The sequence below is a fragment of the Carcharhinus amblyrhynchos genome, chromosome 27 (assembly GCF_965287045.1).
Source record: "Carcharhinus amblyrhynchos chromosome 27, sCarAmb.v2.hapA, whole genome shotgun sequence".
Classification (NCBI taxonomy): Eukaryota; Metazoa; Chordata; class Chondrichthyes; order Carcharhiniformes; family Carcharhinidae; genus Carcharhinus; species Carcharhinus amblyrhynchos.
Window position 1 is genome coordinate 31,638,557 of NC_137350.1, and position 19,400 is coordinate 31,657,956.

A 19,400-nucleotide genomic window follows, 5' to 3' on the forward strand; every position below is an offset into this window, starting at 1 on the left:
CCGAGGAGCTGGATGGCCTCCTCCTTGTTGGTATGTTTTTTATATTTATTAAATATCAATGCCTAGGTTGGATCTGCGAAAAGGAAGGGTTTCAGGCACAATGTGCAACAAGGTCTTACCCCCTGATGATCTGATGGCGACCAGTAGCAGGTTCTTGTCCACTGGCTCCTTCGACTCCTCCTCTGAGTGCTGAAGTTTCTCAGCGACAGACAGTACAATCTCCTGCACCGACGCTGACAGCCTACTCTTAATAGTCACGTAGGAATGATCGCTCGAGTAAACACGGCAGAAAACTGGCGGCAGAGGGAGAAACAGGAAGGAAGAGCAGCGTCAGGGTCATTCAAATAGAGGCAAACAACAAAGCAAACTTAAAGTCTGGTCCGAACTGCAGCTTTTCCTTTAGAATTTAGGCCATTGAGTTGAATGATCAGCCATGATCGTGATGAATGGCGGAGCAAGCTCGAAGGGCCAAATGGCCTCTTCCTGCTCCGATCTTCTATGTTTCACATAGTTATGTATATGATATGTCCTATTCCAGACAGTTATCACACCATGCTAACATTTCAAACAAGCTACATTATACCTGGCTAATTAGTGCATTTGGCTGTTATGACTCAGATCGCCAGGCTGCGGAGGGTGTAATTAGAACTCAGTCTTTAGGTAATTAAAAGCTTATGCTTTTGGAGGCTGTCTTTGTTTGTACGTCTGTCAGCCTTGTTATGCCGTCTCAGAGGCCAATAAAGAAGCAACCATCCAACATTGAACTGGAGTCACGTTGGGTCGGAGAGACAAAGATGGCAGGTTCTCCTCCCCACATGGTCTTTCATGAAACCAGCCAGCATGGTGGCACGGTGGTTAGCACTGCTGCCTCACAGTGCCAGAGAACCGGGTTCAACTCCAGCTTCGGGTGACTGTCTGTGTGGAGTTTGCACGTTCTCCCCATGTCTGCATGGGTTTCCTCCGGGTGCTCCAGTTTCCTCCCACATTCCAGGGATTTGCGGGTTAGGTAGATTGCCCCTTAGTGTCAGGAATGAATTAGCAGAATAAATACATGGGGTTATGGGAATAGTGCCTGGGTGGGATTGTTGGCAGTGCAAGCTCAATAGGCCAAATGGCCTCCTTCTGTAGTGTAGGGACTCTATGATTCAGTTGGACTTTTATTGATCATATCCGATCTTTCCCAGATGCTGGTTCTGACACCAGGCTCCCAAAATTTCCAGATTTGTTTCTAGAATTGAATTCCGCAGTGGGATTCGAATTCTCAGCCTCTCATCCAATGTGAAAACCACTACGATTGTAAATGGTCTTCAAAGACAAAATCCAAAGAGATCATTAACCAAGTTCCATTTTATTCTGAAAGTTAACTGGCATCGATGAAAATGTTTTGTTTTAGACAAATTTACAGAGACACACATTGTATATCAGTTTCACTTTCATAGAATCCCTGTAATGCAGAAACAGGCCATTCAGCCCATCGTGTTTTCACCAAAGCTCTGACAGAGCATCTTATCCAGGCTGCCCCATGACCCATGCATTTACATCGCTAATCCCCTAATCTACTCATTTGGACACTAAAGTTTTAAGTTTAAGTTTATTTATTAGTGTCACAAGTCGGCTTACATTAACACCGCAGTTGAGTTACTGTGAAAATCTCCTAGTTGCCACCTCCGGCACTGAGGGAGAATTTAGCACGACCAATGCACCTAACCAGCGCGTCTTTCGGACTGTAGGAGGAATCCCGGAGGAAGCCCATGCAGAGACGAGGAGAATGTGCAGATTCCGTACAAACGGTGACCCAATCCGGGAATTGAACTCAGGTCCCTGGCGCTGTGAGGCAGCAGTGCTAACCACTGTGCCACCCTGAAGGGCAATTCAGCATAGCCAATCCGCCTAGCCTACACATCTTTGCACTGTGGAGGTAATCGGAGCACCCGGAGGAAACACATGCAGAGACAGGGAGAACGTGCAAACTCCACACAGACAGTCACCCGACGACAGAATTGAACCCACTGGTGCTGTGAGGCAATCTGCTCCTACATGCTTATGCAAAGGTGAATCTCTAACACCTAAGTACAATTAAATGCCCAATTAACAAAGAAAAAGTCAGTTGTTTGGAATATCTTTGCACACCCAGAGATGCATAAGCACTTTGCTGGGTAAATTATTGATAATGTCCTGTTGCTCTGAGCTGTAGGAAGTCCACTGTTTGGAAGGCCAGTCTTGTCAGACTCGTTCCCCTTCTGGTGTTGACTCAACACCAATTTCGTACTTGTACGCATCGGAGTGACAGCATCAACAACCTCTTCCACATTCCTGCTCAGCAAGTGAACTGGCCCTCTTCCGTCACAGCTCAGTGCAAACCAGATCAGCGTGAACGTGCTCAAGCCTCAGTGCGAGGATGCACTTCCTCAACACAAATTACTTCAGTCAGATCAGAAAGATATACCTTCTTAATGCAGGTTTGGTACAAAAACAGAAAATGCTGGAAAATCTCAGCAGATCTGACAGCCTCTGTGGGAGAGAATAGAGCCAATGTTTCGAGTCTGGATGACCCTTCGTCAGGGCATCTTACCCAGCTCCACCTGCCCACCTTATCCCCATACATTTACCACGCTAATCCCCTAACCTACACATGTTTGGACACCGAGTGAGAATTTAAAACCAAAAGACAAAACGCTGGAAAATCTCAGCAGGTCTGGCAGCATCTGTAAAAAGAGAAAAGAGCTGACGTTTCGAGTCCAGATGACCCCTTGTCAAAGGCCTTTCTCAAAACGTCAGCTCTCTTCTCTCCCCACAGATGCTGCCAGACCTGCTGAGATTTTCCAGCATTTTCTCTTTTGGTTTCAGATTCCAGCATCGGTAGTAATTTGCTTTCATCAAGGGACAATTTAAAATTGCCAATCCACCTAACCAATACATCTTTGCACATTAAGGGGCAATTAGCATGGCCAATCCACATCTTTGGACTGTGGGAGGAAACCAGAGCACCTGCAGGAAACTCACGTGGACACAAGGAGAACATAGGAAGCTCCACATAATCACCCAAATCTGGATTCGAACCCAGGCCCCTAGCGCTGAGGCAATTTGCTCCAATGTACACATGCAAGTGGACCAAGGGTCATCCAATCTTGAAACGTTGGTTCAATTCTCTCTCCACAGCTGCTGTCAGACCTGCTGAGATTTTCCAACATTTTCTGTCTTTGTCTCAGGTTCCAGCATCCACAGTAATTCTGCTTTCATCTATGGGTTTGGTTCATTTGAGTTCACCTGGTCCAACTGACAAGAGCCCCTCACACAGTAACAACGGGGAACGATTGAAACTTACTTTCATCTGTGCCGCGTAGTGGCTCCCTCTGCTGCAGGCAGATATCGGTACGACTAAAGTGACGGAACAAAGGTTTAACCTGTTCAGAGACAAAGACAGAGAGTATTAGAGCGTAAACATTTAGCTGTGTCCTAAATATCAATTGCAGTCCATTTGAGTATTATTCAGCAGTTTATCAAGAAAAGCCTAAGAATGACTTGCAGAAATGGAGCTTCTAACCAGACTTGTCTATCTTGCAGCTTCCTTCCTCTGTTGCTCCCTAACCATTCTGCATCAATGGTTGGTTCTCATTATCACACATAGAGCAAACTGCAGTGCTGTTTGTTAGAGCTGCGTTTCCCAGTGTGGACTGTGCTTATCTTAAGGCAAAATCTAGATCTTTTTGTACTGGCCCTGTCCCCGTCCAATGTTGGATCAGTCTTCAGCTATTGAGGCCCCACTGTCAGGAGAGGTCACCTTAAAGGCTGCCAAATTGCTATTTCTTTTCGGTCTTCCCCAAATTCCACCTGGTGACTGTGTTTTAGCTGCCACTCATACACTTCACCTTACGCCTCTCCTCTGTGAAGCAGATTGGTGTGGCTATGGCATTAAAAGGTACTGCTTAAACACAGTTAGTGCGTAATCTAGGGTGGCACAGTGGTTAGCACTGCTGCCTCAAAGTGCCAGGGATCGAGGTTTGATTCAGGCTTCGGGTGAATGTTTGTATGGAGCTTGCACATTCTCCCTGTGTCTGCGTGGGCTTCCTCCCACACTCCAAAGATAAGCGTGTTAGGTTGATTGGCCATGACCCTTAGTATCAGGGGGATTAGCCTGATAAATACATAGAGTTACAGGGATAGGGACTGGATCAAATTATTATTGGTTCAGGCTCAATGGGCCAAATTCTTCTGCACAGTAGGAATTATATTCAATATAACACTTCAGTGCAGTATTGAAGGAAATGTTACATTGTCCAACTTGTCAGGACCTTAAACGAAGACCATCGACTTGTTTCTGATGGTCAAATATCTCATAGCTTTATCTGGACAAGAATGGGGAGTGCTCCTGATGCACTGGAGAACATTAATAAATCAAAGTTCCAATATAATAATAAACTGCCCACCCCAATGAGTCTGTACCTGTGTTTAACCACCACCTGAGTGGGTAATGCTGCCATCTCTTTATCCCCTTCTCTTTCAGCCACCATTTCAATCTAACCTTGAACGTTGCCATAGTTGCTGCCTGAACCATGACACCTAGAACTGAATTCCACAGCCTCACATCTTCCTGTGTAAAATAAAACTCTTTCTCTCCCACTCTTCTAAATCTGTTACCTCTTACCTTATGCCTACGCTCCTTAATCTACCCCTCAACAAGCTCTCCCAAGCTTGACTAGTTGTTCCTTTTAGTGGAATCTTGCTGTGCACAAACTCTGCGCACAATTTCTGTCTACAAAACGATTAGTTACTCTATACATCTGAATAACTGACAGGCCATGAAGGACAGTTTAGACATCCTGAAGGCATGCAGCCAGCTTGATTAATGTGAGTTTCCATGAGCTGCGCCAGATGGTTCTTCTGACCAACCAAATACACGAAGACAAATTTGGTTCCTCTGCTGTCACGGAATTACAGAGTTTACAACACGGAAACAGACTGTTTAACCCAAACACTGTTAGTATTGATGGTTATCCTCCACTCTGGCAGCTGTTTTGATCTCAGATGAACATCTGCCTTTGTTCTCCTTTCCTTCAAGCGCCACTTCAACCTTTTCCTAAATATTTACACAGTCTTAGCTTCAATCACCAATTCCAGCAACATATTTCACAGCCCCATGACCTTCTGTATGAAAAGGTTTCTCCTGATCTTTTGTCTTGTATCTCTTACTATTAATAGCATCAATATTCTTCATATCCAAAGGTGTGCGGGTTGGGTGGATTGGCCGTGCTAAGCTGGCCCTTAGTGTCAGGGGGATTAGCAGGGTAACTAAGTCGGATTACGGGCATAGGGCCTCGGTGGAATTGTGGTTAGTGCAGACTTGATGGGCCGAAAGGCCTCCTTCTGCATTGTAGGGATTCTCTGATTCTATATCTGTCCACTCAATGATGTCATGAGAAACCATAATGCCATCAATAAACTAGACATTGACTGGAATTTTCCCATCTTGCCTGCCATGACATTATATTGAATGGTAAAGTGGGAATGTCTTTGGGCTAGTAACCCGGAATAATCCTCTTGGGTCACAAGTTCAAATCCCATCACCAACAATGGAGGAATTTAAATTCAGGTAATTAATAAACTGGAATAGAGTGTTTTTGGGGCAGCACGTTGGCACAGTTGGTAGTACTGCTGCTTCACAGCTCCAGGGACCTGGGTTTGATTCCCGGTTTGGGTCACTGTCTGTGCAGAGTTTGCACATTCTCTTTGTGTCTGCGTGGGATTCCTCCCACAGTCCAAAGATGTGCAGGCTAGGTTGATTGGCCATGCTAAAAAAAAATTGCCCCTTAGAGTCTTGAGATGCGTAGGTTAGAGGGATTAGAGGGTATATATGTAGGGATATGGGGGTAGGGCCTGGATAGGATTGTGGTCGGTGCAGAATCAATGGGCCGAATGGCTTCTTTCTGCACTGTATGGTTTCTATGATTCTATGTTGGGAATCGGAGCAAGCGGGGGAGCAGACCATGCAAAGGTCCATCGATTTCGGGCAGGATTTTCCAAACTTGGACAAGTGCAGCTGGAAAATCCCACCCCTTGTATCCATATTTCTAACTTGTATTCTATGGGGAACATGTCAGATTAAACAAGACGCGCAAAAAAAAATACAACACAAATTGTCGTTCTCCCAATTATGATTTCTTATTTGCTGCAAGATGTCAAATGGAAGTTTATTAAAACAATGAATAGTTAAATTTATTATCCCTTTATCCTTCTAACTTTTTCTCTCTTCACTGGCCTCATGATTGGGTTTGTTTTTACCAATTATATTGAGCAGCAAGTTCGGTCCAACCCAGTAAACATGTCTTCACTCTATTACATCAAAGGTTTAACTCATCTTTTGTGGGCGGCACTGTAGCACGGTGGTTAGCACTGCTGCTTCACATTGCCAGGGACCTGGGTTCGATTCCCGGCTTGGGTCACTGTCTGTGTGGAGTTTACACATTCTCCTCGTGTCTGCGAGGGTTTTCTCCGGGTGCTCCGGTTTCCTCCCACATTCTGAAAGACTGGTGCTGGTTAGGGGCATTGACCCAGACAGGCACCAGAGTGTGGCGACTTGGGGAATTTCACAGTAACTTCATTGCAGTGTTAATGTAAGCCTTATTTATGACTAATAAATAAAAACTTAAACTTTTTTCTTCACTAAGTTGTATCATGTTGGTCTAAAGGGGGTTGGGGTGGGTGGGGTGGGTCAGTGCTGAGAAATGGACCCTCCATTGCAGGTGGAGCACAGGTCAGATGGAGAGTAGAGTTAGTCTCCATTAATCCAATTCTAGAGCAACTTCTGAGTTTTTATTGGGTTAGCTGCCTTCATGGGTTTGATTGAGAATGCCAATTCAGTCCAACTTGTGCATTAGTTTTGGTCCGTGAACATGCTAAAAGATGGGGCAAATTCACTGCACCCTTGTCATGACATCAATGGCGTTGGGATATTCTTGAGACCAACAGCTGCTCAGCTCACCTGGGGCAACGTCTGAAAGCTCGTGCTACCAAATAAACCTGTTGGACTTTAACCTGGTGTGAGACTTCTTACTGTGTCCAACACTGGCAACTCCACATCCCAGCTCAGATTGAAACACACCGAGCTATTATGACATCTCAGTGCTGCTCTCACAGTCTTGAGATTGTCTGAAACTTCAGTCATTTGTGGAATCCACAGTGTAGAAAAAGGCCATTCGGCCCATCAAGTCTGCACTGACACTCTCTGACAGAGCATCTTACCCAGGCCCTTTTCCCCACCCTATTCCCATAACCCCTACACTTAACATGGCTAATTCGTCTCATCTACACATCTTGGGACACTAAGGGGCAATTTAGAATGGTCAATCCACCCAACCTGCACATCTTTGGACTGTGGGAGGAAACCGGAGCACCCAGACGAAACCCATGCAGACATGGTGAGAAAGTGCAAACTCCACACAGATAGTGACCCTAGGCCGGAATTGAACCTGGGTCCCTGGCATTGTGTGGCAGCAGTGCTAACCACTGTGCAGTCTGTTTCACATAGGCAGAGGAGGTCTTCAAACCATTGATCTTCCCTCAATTTCAGCATAAAACCTTGGGTTAACTGAATGCCCCATTCAGTCCTCTTTATAACCAGTCTACCCGTTAGTTTGTTCTTTATCGTTTACAAGCATAGTAGGAATATAAAACATGAAGGGAGTTTTTTTTTACCTGTTTCTTTCTCAAGTGGCTGCATTCCTCTGGTGGCCTGCATTTGAGGTAAATAAATGGTGTTAATGCTGGAGCCTGTGTCACAGAGTGAGTGAGTCAGTGTCACAGCACACGCAGGCAAACTCAATTAGACATTTAGGTGAACATCCACAGGGTATTGATAACAACTAAGAGGGTGTTAACAAGTTTACCATTTTAATGAACATTTCAGGATAATGCCATCAATGAGGGGCGATAGTGTCTCAGCTCTGCAGGCTGAGCCAGTAACCTCATTGACACAAAAATGTCTAATAAAAACGTCACTTAAACAAGCTGGGATATTGATCTCCTGTGGTTGTGCATCTAATCCATCCTACTCAGAAAGAATATCAATAAAAATGCTTGCTGCATCGCTAGCATAGTTCACCCTTTGGAGAGCTAATCTGTCTTTCTTTTGCAAGATTGGACAGGGGTCTCTGGGAATGTGACACCGAGGTGACTAACTCTGGGAGGAAGTTTCAGCCTGCACCACCTCTATCTAACCCCCTGACCATCTCTCTCCACATCAGGGCATCAGCTTCCTAACGAAAGTGAACAGATTCCTCCACCATCCAATGTTAAGAGTAAGGATACAGTTAATGGCAGGACCATAAACACCACTGATGTACAGAAGGATCTTAGGGTTCAAGCCCATAGCTCCCCGAACGTGGCCACACAAGTAGATAAGGTGGTAAAGGCGGCACATGGTCGGGACATTGTGTACAAAAGTCAGGATGTCATGTTACCACTTTATAAAATTTTGGTTAGGCCGCAGTTAGCGAATTGCGTCCAATTCTGGTCACCACATTACAGGAAGGATGTGGAAGCTCTGGAGAGGGTGCAAAAGAGGTTTACCAGGATGCTGCCTGGCTTAGTGGGTATGAGCTATAAGGAGAGGCTGGACAAACTAGGCTTGTTTTCTCTGGAGCAGCGCAGGCTGCGGGGGGACCTAATAGAAGTATACAAAATTATGAAAGGCACAGATAAAGTTGATAGTCAAAATCTCTTTCCCCGAGTTGAAATGTCTAATGCTAGGGGGCACGCACTTAAGGTGAGAGGGGGAAAGTTCAAAGGAGATGTGCGGGACAAGTTTTTTACATAGAGAGGGGTAGGTGTCTGGAACTCACTGCCCAGGGGTGATGGTGCAGGCAGATATGATAGGGGTGCTTAAGGGACTTTCAGATAAGCACATAAATATACAAACAGAGGGATATGGACCAAGGGCAGGCAGAAAGGATGAGTCAAATTTGGTGTCACGTTAGGCACAACATTGTGGGCCGAGGGCCTGTTCCTGTGCTGTACTATTCTATGTTCCATCAAATGGAACATTCTTGGCTCTTGCCTGAACTATAGAGCCTCTCCAACATTTTTCTAACGAACTAAAAAGCAGTCAAAAACACAAGCACGCAGATAAGGTTATAGGGTAAAGCAGCAATGTAGTTGTAACAATCCAGGTGACATGAGTTCGATTCTCACCCCAGGCAGTTTATTAATTCAGTTTTGTTTTTCTAAAAAGATTAAAATCTGGAAATAAAAAGTTGTTATCAGCAAAAATATCAGACAACTCATCAGCTCTTTCTGCATGAACCGAGATGGTAAATATTGCAGGCTGTTTGGCTGTGGAGGCCATCACAACCAAGCCAGATTTTACCCACCTTTACTCACAAACTTTACCTGATTGAAATTTTGCCCCGGGGACCCCCTTTCCTCTGGGAGCTTTGAGGTTTTCAGTCCAAACCCTCACCCCACCCCCACCAAACCCCTTCCTCCCCCACAACAGGACCGGGACTGAGATTGGCCAATTTACCATCGATCAGGGGTCAAATTTGGAGTCCGCACTTGTCCTTAATTTCAACTCTACCCACCGTCCACCCGACATATCTTTGAATTTCTCACCCATACGGTCCTCCTACATTGTGCACAGTTTGTATTGACACAGTCTCTCTCCTGACCTGTATTCCACCGTCTCCACCATGTGCTGCAGCCGCGTCAGCTCCTCCTTCAGATTCGGGTAGAGGTGAAGGTCCTTTCTGGCAATAGCATTCAGGTCCTATTTGATGTAGGTTAATACAGTGAGATGTGTTTATTTTCAAACTGCCAAGTCAGCAACATTGCTGGAGTGCAGCAATACAACCTTAGCAAAATATGCAATCAGTAGTTATTTGCTTGAATGGGAATAAGGTTAAGACTCAACACACTTGCAACCATTCTACTGAAGTACTGTCACGAACAATTTTCCACATTACATCCTAAGGCAATGACGGTAATAAGTTAATGATGGTGCCTTTGGCAGCTTGGGGTACAAGTGGAATAGCTAAGGCAAATTGAGAATTTGAGTTTTTTTTATTCATTCGTGAGACATGGACACTGCTGGCTGGGCCAGCATTTATTGCCCATCCCTCGTTGCCGAGGGCAGTTGAGAGTCTGTAGCTCTGGAGTCACATGTAGGCCAGGCCGGATAAGGATGGCAGATTTCCTTCCCTAAAAATCGTTTGTGAACCATATGGGTTTTTCCAACAATGGTTTTATGGTCATCAGTAGATTCTTAATTCCAGATTTTTTTTATTGAATTCAAATTCCAGTGTCTGCCACACTGGGATTCGAACCCGGGTCCCCAGACCATTAGCTGAGTTTTCAGAGGAATAGTCCAGCGATAATACCACTAGGCCATCTCCTCCCCAGGGCAGCAAAGTAAGAGACCATAAATTTAAAATGTTTGCACCACGAAAGGAGGCCATTCTGCCCAACGTGCCTCTGCCATCTCCTGTGTAGCAAAAATCCAAGAGTAAACACACTGCTTAGAGCCACTGAAGAATAAATTCAGTACAGAATTTCAAAATCTGTATTCCAGGAGGATGAATATTGAAAGGATCCCCTGCAGCGTTTCCCAGTCTGCAGTCCACGGGCCACTGATGGTCTGCAAAGATACTGCAGGTGGTCCGTTGAAATAAGACATGAGCCTTCTCATTAGGTAAGCATTGTCTGTTTCCACAGGTAGGCCCAGTACGGGTAAATGTACCGTGATGATCGTAATGTATTTATGAGTGTTATCATAAACTATTAGAAATGGCTGTGTTTTTAGTACCTGTTAATGTATCAGTTAGACTCCTGTCAGGCGTAGGCTATGTAAATAAAAATGTTTATGTATGCTGTGGTCCACAAAAGCTTTTGATGACTACCTAGTGATCCGCATAAAGGGAAAGAACATAAGAACATAAGAAATAGGAGCAGGAGTAGGCCATCTAGCCCTTCGAGCCTGCCTCGCCATTCAATAAGATCATGGCTGATCTGTCGTGGCTCAGTTCCACATTCCCACCCTCTCCCCATAACCCTTAATCCCCTTGCCTATCAAAAACCTATCAACCCGCGTCTTAAATATACTTAGCGAGGCAGCCTCCACCACTTCAACGGGCAGAGGATTCCAGAGATTCACCACCCTTTGAGTGAAGAAGTTCCTCCTCAACTCCGTTCTAAACCGCCCCCCCTTTATCTTGAGGCTGTGCCCCCTAGTCCTACTGTCCTTTCTAAGCGGGAAGAGCCTCTCCACTCTATCCTATCCATCCCATTCATCATCTTATATGTCTCAATGAGATCTCCCCTCATTCTTCTCAACACTAACGAGTACAAGCCTAGTTTATTCAGCCTCTCCTCATAGTTCAACCCCCTCAACTCCGGTATCAGCCTAGTAAACCTCCTCTGCACCCCCTCCAAGGCCAAAATATCCTTGCGTAAGTGCGGCAACCAAAACTGCACACAGTACTCCAGCTGCGGCCTCACCAGTGCCCCATACAGCTGCAGCAAGACCTCCCTACTTTTATATTCAATCCCCCTCGCTATGAAGGCCAGCATCCCATTCGCCTTCCTGACCACCTGCTGCACCTGCAGGCTGGGTTTTTGCGACTCTTGCACAAGGACCCCGAGGTCCCTCTGCACCATAGCATGCTGCAGTTTTTCGCCATGTAAGTAATAGTCCTTCCTACCATTATTCCTACCAAAGTGGACAACTTCACACTTGCCAACATTAAATTCCATTTGCCAGTTCCTGGCTCATTCGCCCAGCCTATCTAGATCCTTCTGCAGACTTTCCACACCCTCCGTACAATTTGCCGTTCCACCAATCTTGGTGTCATCAGCAAATTTCGACACCCTACACTCGGTTCCCTCCTCCAGATCATCTATATAAATGGTAAATAGCTGAGGCCCCAGCACCGACCCCTGGGGCACTCCACTAGTCACCAACCGCCAATCCGAATAGCACCCATTGACCCCCACTCTCTGCTTCCTATTTGACAGCCAATCCCCTATCCACGCTAACACCCTACCCCCAACTCCATGTCCCCTGACCTTCTGTAATAACCTCTTGTGAGGCACCTTGTCAAACCCTTCTGAAAATCAAGAAACACCACATCCACCGGCTCTCCTCTATCCACCGCCCTAGACACATCCTCATAGAACTCCAATAAATTCGTCAGACACGACTTCCCCTTAATGAAACCGTGCTGCGTCTGCTCTATCAAACAATTCTCCTCAAGATGCCTCGCAATTTTCTCCTTGATCACGAATTCTAACATTTTACCTACAACAGACGTTAAACTAACCGGCCTATAATTCCCTGCCTTTTGCCTGCCACCCTTCTGAAACAACGGCGTAACATTAGCTGTTTTCCAATCCTCCGGCACTTCTCCGGAATCCAGCGACGTTTGGGAACCGCCAATCAATTGGGTCAGCAGTGGGATCGAAAGCATTGAAAACACTGGGGCGACACAGTGGCACAGTGGTTAGCACTGCTGCCTCACAGCGCCAGGAATCCAGGTTCAATTGCAGCCTCGGGTCACTGTCTGTGGGGAACTTGCACATTCTCCCCATGTCTGCACGGGTTTCCTCCAGGTACTCCAGTTTCCTCCCCCGTCCCAAAGATGTGCTGGTTTGGTTAATTGGCCATGCTAAATTGCCCCTTAGTGTCAGGGGGACTAGCAGGGTAAATACTTGGGGTTACGGCGATAGGGCCTGGGCGGGATTGTTGTCAGTACAGGCTCGATGGGCTGAATGGCCTCCTTCTGCACCGTAGGAATTTCTATGGATTCAGTTCGGGGAAGTGTTGGCTGAGCCACATTGATTATCTGGCTGTAAATGGTGTTTTCTCTGTCCTCTCCCTGGCATCAGTGAAGCGTGAGCTCTGGCAGCCTGAGCTCAAAGTGTCTACTGTTTATTCAGACAGATGGGCCACTCAGTTAGTGTGTTTGCGTGTGCTAGCTGGTAGAACAGGTGAGGGCTGCAGCCAGGTTGCTAATTTCTCAATGACTGCGTGCGAGCTGTTCTCTTGTTAAAAAGCCAGCCTCCACTCAAGGCAGGTCCGCGCAGTATAAATTGGCCACAGGGTTTCTGAAACGGACCCAAGCAATTTAGAAAATAGAAACCGTGTTGACACTGAGGTTGTACAATGCAACACTGTGTGGAAAAACAGTTTAGCAACTAGCATGTGGTTCATCTCAGCATGTTATTGTAACGTACACAAGCAATGGCTCAGTTGGTGACATTCTTATCTCTGAATCAGAAGGTTGGGAGTTCAAGTCCCACCCGAGCATAAAAATGCTCGTGTGCGGTACTGAGGGAGAGCTGCATGATAAACGATGTTGGCCCAAATTGTTCAGCCCCTCAGCCACCCAGAGTCTGGGAAGAACACATCCCCGCTGACTCCAGAAGGCTAGCGGCCATTTTATGCTCAACAGGAAGGCATGGTGGCACAGTGGTTTGCGCTGCTGCCTCACAGTGCCAGGGACCAGGGTTCGATTCCAGCCTTGGGTCACTGTCTGTGTGGAGTTCGCACTTTCTCCCTAGATCTGCCTGGGTTTCCTCCCACAGTGCAAAGGTGTGCTGGTTAGGTTGACTGGCCGTGCTAAATTGCCCCTGAGTGCCAGGGGATTAGTGGGGTAAATAGATGGGGTTACAGGAATGGGGCCTGGATGAGATTGTCGTCGGTGCAGGCTCAATGGGCCCAATGGCCTCCTTCTGCACTGTAGGGATTCTATAATTCTATTGGCAACAGGTGGCAAGTCCCACCTTGGACAGCTGTCGGCCAATCAGGTTGGTAGCTTCTTATGGGGTAGAAAAAGGCTTCTGATAGGCTTCACTCCTTCCCACCTGAGACGTAGGTTTGTAAATTTTTCTATTCCCCCTCCCCCCTGATTTGTTACCCACCCGCCAGCCTTTAAATTAAACCTGGGTGGGAAAAGACCCTTAGGTGGCCATTAAGTGGCCACTTAGGAGTCTTCAATGGGGCAAGGGTGGCCTTGCCCCCACAAGCCCCTTCGCATCCCACAAAACTGCTTCCAAGTCAGTGTGCGCGGGATCTTGGAGAGAATCCCACCCATGTAATCGCGTACACCACCCCCATCTGAAAACTCACAGCGGGGGTGGGGGGAGGTTTGGAACTTGTTAATCCAAGATCCCATCTGCCCTCCAAGTGGATGTAAAAGATCACATGGTACTAATCTGAAGAAGAGCAGGCGAGTTCCCTCTGGTGTCCTGGCCAACATTTATCCCTCAATCAACACTGCAGAAACAGATTATAGGTACCTAGTCATTATCACATTGTTGTTTGTGGGAACTTGCTACACGCAAACTGTTGCTGTTTTTCCTACATCATGACAGTGACTAGGCTTCAAAAGTATTTCATTGGCTGTAAAGGACTTTGGAACATCTTGTTGCCATGAAAGGTGATATACAAACACAAGATTTTCTTTTTAACTGTCTCTTTAACTTTGCTTGAGATCTGGAAGAATAGTTCCAATTTACATTCTCCAGTTATTGTAGCACCTGTTTTCCGCTGAGTCCCAGAATTGCCCATCCCTAGTTGCCTGAGAGCAGTTGAGAGTCAACCACATTGCTGTGGCCCTGGAGTCAAATGTAAGCCAGACCAGGTAAGGACGGCAGATTTCCTTCCCTAAAGGACATTAGTGAACCAGATGGATTTTTCCTGACAATCAACATTGGTTTCACGGTCATCAGTAGATTCTTAATTCCAGATTTTTTTTATTGAATTCAAATTCCACCATATGCTGTGGTGGGTTTTGAAACCAGGTCCCCAGAATATCAGCTGAGTTTCTGGATTAATAGTCTAGTGATAGTACCACTAGGCCATTGCCTCCCCTGTTTCTCTTCCAGGTAATTTAATGTGATTGTTTACATCCAACCGAGCAGGCAGATGGGACCACTGTTTAATGTTTCACCTGAGAGACAGCATCTCTGACTGTCCAGCACTCCATCAGCATTACACTGGAACATCAGCCTTGCTTTTTGTGCTCAAGCCGTGAAGTGGGACTTGATCTCAGAATCTTATGGTTCAAAGGCTACCAACAAAAACATGCTGACACATATATATAGCTCAAAATGTCATGAAGAACGTTATCATATCTATAGTTCTGTGTTTTACAGCACCATATCAGTGAGAATTAACATCATTGCCAATTTGGAAAAATAGGGTGGTCCCAGAAATCTGTGAGTGAATGTAGCAGATGGGGTGGCACTGCTGCCTCACAGCGCCAGGGACCCAGGTTCGATTCCTGGCTTGGGTCACTGTCTGTGTGGAATTTGCACATTCTCCCCGTGTCTGCGTGGGTTTCCTCCGGGTGCTCCAGTTTCCTCCCACAGTCTGAAGATATGCGGGTGAGGTGGATTGGCCATGCTAAATTGCCCCTTATTGTCAGGAGGAATTAGGAGGCTAAATATATAGGGTTGCGGGGATAGGACTTGGGTGGATTTGTTGCCGGTGCAGGCCCGATGGGCCAAATCACCTCCTTCTGCACTGTAGGGATTCTATGATTCTTTGCCAATTTGGAAAACTAGGGTAGTCCCAGAACTCTATGAGTGAATGGAATACAGCACAGTAGATGAAGCATTCACTTTCTAAGTATTAAACAGTGTGTCAAACTGTTAACTTCAGATTTCCTGCACCTACAGTTTATAAATTTTAACTGGGTATATTTTTACATTTTAATTGGATATATTTTTCACAGTATAGGGGCAGTCAGGAGGTACAAAGATAAGCATTTATCAGAACCATTCTCCTACCTTCAACAATTTTACAGCAACTTCGTCTTCCAGCAGGAGATCCTTACACTTCTCTGCCCATTCGACTGTGACCCTCAAGACTGTCTGTTTCTTCGATTGAAGGTAGGCTTCACTCCAGTTTTCAGCTCTTTCGGAAGCGCTCGTGCAGTACGTAACACACTGTTAAGGAAAACCGGTCTCAAATCTCAGCGGGCACGCCCATTATAGCTCATTGAAAGGAAGAAGTGCAACTAGGAATAAGTGAAATCAGCTACATGCAAAATGTTGCCGTTGAAAATATGGTGAGAAATTCTGATGCAGTTGCATCTTTTATTATTTTACTGACGGTTCCTTTTTTTATTCATTCGTGGGACACGGGCAGCGTTGCATATATTGTCCATCCCTAGTTGCCCTTCAGACGGTGGTGGTGAGCTGCCTTTTTGAATCACTGCAGTCCACCTGCTTGACTTGACCCACAATGACATTAGGGAGGGAATTCCAGAATTTTGACCCAGCGACTGCAAAGGAACGGCGATATATTTCCAAGTCAGGATGCTGAGTGGCTTGGAGGGGAACTTGCAGGTGGTGCATGTATCTGCTTGTCCTTCTACATGGAAGTGGTATATAACTTGTGCAGGTAGAATATAACCTGAACCAGGTATTGGGTTGATATCAAACCCGCCATTATAGCACTCAAGCCTGCTGAGCTCCATCACCCATTGGTCAGCGCCGTCTACAATTTAGTTTCCATCAATCAGAAGGTGATGTCCTCTTTGCTCAATCTCAAATTCTCCTCCTCTCAGAATCCCTACAGTGGAGAAAGAGGCCATTCAGCCCATCGAACCTGCACCAAGAACAGTCTCACCCAGGTCCTATCCCATAACTCCATGTATTTACCCCATTCTGATGAAGGGTCATCCAGACTCAAAACGTTGACTCTATTTTCTCCCCACAGGTGCTATCAGACCTGCTGAAATTTTCCAGCCTTTTTGTTTCAGATTCCAGAGTCCGTGGCATTTTGCCTTTACTCTGCTAATCTCCCTGATGCTAAGGGGTAATTTAGCCAATCAACCTAACCTGCACATCTTTGGACTGTGGGAGGAAACCGGAGCATCCTGTGGGAGGGAACCCATGCAGATTAGGGGAGGCCATGCAAGTTGGAATTGAACCCAGGTCTCTGACTCTGTGGGGCAGCAGTGCTAACCACTGTGCCACCGTGCCTGAGGGCACTCATGCTTGTTATTATTCTGTTCCATGGGTCTGGACAGCCCTCTAGCTTCTAATTTGCCTGCCCATTAGAGAGGGGTCTAAACCCAAGCTAATCCTCGTCCAACATAGTACCGTACAGACACAAGCAAACACGTGCGACACAGATCACAAGTTGGTGATTAGGAGTGTTAACTCATGCTGATATCTTTCCTTGGTTCCATTGGATCCAGTGCTCCCATGGCTGTCTCGGCTGTGTTCAGCAAATTCAGTGCATTAGGAAGGGAAATGGGACCCTATTTATTCTGAGTCCCTCAATTCCCCACCGAGTCATGCATTCATCCACTAGACATGCATCAGGAAAGCTCAGAGTGCGTTATATAAATTCGATTGCACTGCCAGATGGAGGAGGCCTGATTGATGCAGGGACTGAATCTGGTCTCTAAGGGACTGTGTTTCAATCTTTACTCTCACTGTTGAGCGCTGCATAGAAACATAACATGCAATAACACGTTGCTATCTGTGGAATGTGTAGCCCGGCAGCCACAACAACATTGTTAGTGTGGGATTAGGATGGGATTTAGGGAAGAACAGGGCGGCTGGGGTTATTATGAGAGAGTATTATTAGGCTTACGGCAACATAACAAGACTGCTTTAGACTTGCATTCCTCTAGATCCCCACCATTAATGGAAGTCCTGGATGACTGAGCGTTGCCTGGGTTAGTGGGAGCAACATTTGATAGGCAAACACATTGCCTTAACGGGAGCTCAGCCGAGGCAGGGCTGGGGGAGCTCTGGTTCGATTGCGGACAGAGCTGAAACGACTGACTTCAGGAATGAGTGTGGTCGAAGTGCAATTCTTGTACTCAGCACCAGTCCATAAGACGTAGGAACGCGTGTAAGCCATTCGGCCCATCGAGTCTATTCTGCAATTCAATGAGATCTGACATGTTAATCCTCAACTCCACTTTCCCATCTTATCCCCATAACCCTTAATTCCCTTACTGGTTAAAAATCTGTCTATCTCAGCCTTGAACACTTTTAATAATCCAGCCTCTACAGCCCTCTGCGGTAAAGAATTCCACAAATAAATTATCTTCTGACAGGAGAAATTCCTCCTCATCTCTGTCTTAAATGGATGATCCCTTTCTCTTGAGATTGTGCCCTCTGGTTCTAGACTCTCCTATAAGAAGAAACAATCCCTCAGTGTTCACCCTGTCAAATCCCCTGAGAATCAAAGGCGTCTCAATGAGGTTGCCATTCATTCTTCAAAACTCCAATGAGCACAGGCCCAAACTCTCCTCATAAGAAAATCCCTCCAAGCCTGGAATCGACCTAGGGAACCTTCTCTGGATTGCTTCCAATGCCGGTATATTTTTCCAAGTCACTTGGCGAAGTGGAAAAAGACAATTTCTCTCCAAATTGATTTCAAAGCAGCCCATTCAGATGAGGGCTTAACTTTTATGCTTTGTCTCACAACAACAACATATAATTATATGGTGCCGTTAATCTAATGAAACACCCCAAGGTGCTTCACAGGAGCATTATAATTATGAGCCACGTATTAAGTCAGATGATCAAAAGCTTATAAAGATAAGTTTGAAGAACTATCTTACAGGAGAGTCACAGTCTCACTATAAAGGTTCATTTGTGAAAATTAGTCACTTGGATGAGAAAATGGATCGTGGCAGTGACATGGAGAAGTGCATGCTGGGATTGATGGCCAGGAAATTGGCAGCCATGCCAGTTTTCTGTCATGATGTGGCGATGCCAGCGTTGGACTGGGATGAGCACAGTAGGAAGTTTTGCAACACCAGGTTAAAGTCCAACAGGGTTATTTGGTATCACGAGCTTTCAGAGCTCCTTCATCAGGTGAATTTTCTGTCACCATGGAAACAAATGTTCATAGACATTGGCCAAAAAGGCTCATTGGGTCTCACATGCATGGAATTGACAGGCTGACCCTATTAATATTCCCACTGGGGGGGCGGGGGGGGAGATCTGGGATGGGGGGAATTCCGAGCCACAGTGGCCTCCAATATTTTCCAGAATCATAGAAATCATACCGAGCAAAAAGAGGCCATTCGGTCCATCGAGTCTGCAGTGACCACTATCCCACCCAGGCCGTACTCCCATATCCCTACATATTTACCCGCTAATCCCTCTAACCTATGCATCTCAGGACACTAAGGGGCAATTTTTAGCATGGCCAATCAACCTAACCCACACATCTTTGGACTGTGGGAGGAAACTGGAGCACCTGGAAGAAACCCACGCAGACACGAGGAGAACGTGCAAACTCCACACAGACAGTGACACAAGCCAGGAATCGAACCCAGGTCCCTGGAGCTGTGAAGCAGCAGAGGTAACCACTGTGCTACTGTGCCATCCAAATATCTCCTCAAATATCCGTCACGGGGAGATATTTGTTGAAG

The 19,400-nt window shown here is 46.1% G+C and overlaps 1 protein-coding gene across 2 annotated transcripts in view; it reads right to left on the minus strand.

Annotated features, from left to right (window-relative positions):
• rapgefl1 (Rap guanine nucleotide exchange factor (GEF)-like 1) overlaps positions 1-19,400 on the minus strand; it is a 113,357-nt gene that overhangs the window by 30,718 nt on the left and 63,239 nt on the right. For both annotated transcript variants that reach the window (XM_080213687.1, XM_080213686.1), the window contains exons 4-8: positions 15,781-15,931; positions 9,663-9,760; positions 7,693-7,729; positions 3,326-3,404; positions 120-293 (exon numbers count right to left, since the gene is read on the minus strand). In XM_080213687.1, the coding sequence (XP_080069813.1) occupies positions 120-293; positions 3,326-3,404; positions 7,693-7,729; positions 9,663-9,760; positions 15,781-15,931 (539 nt within the window). The remainder of the gene's footprint in view (positions 1-119; positions 294-3,325; positions 3,405-7,692; positions 7,730-9,662; positions 9,761-15,780; positions 15,932-19,400) is intronic.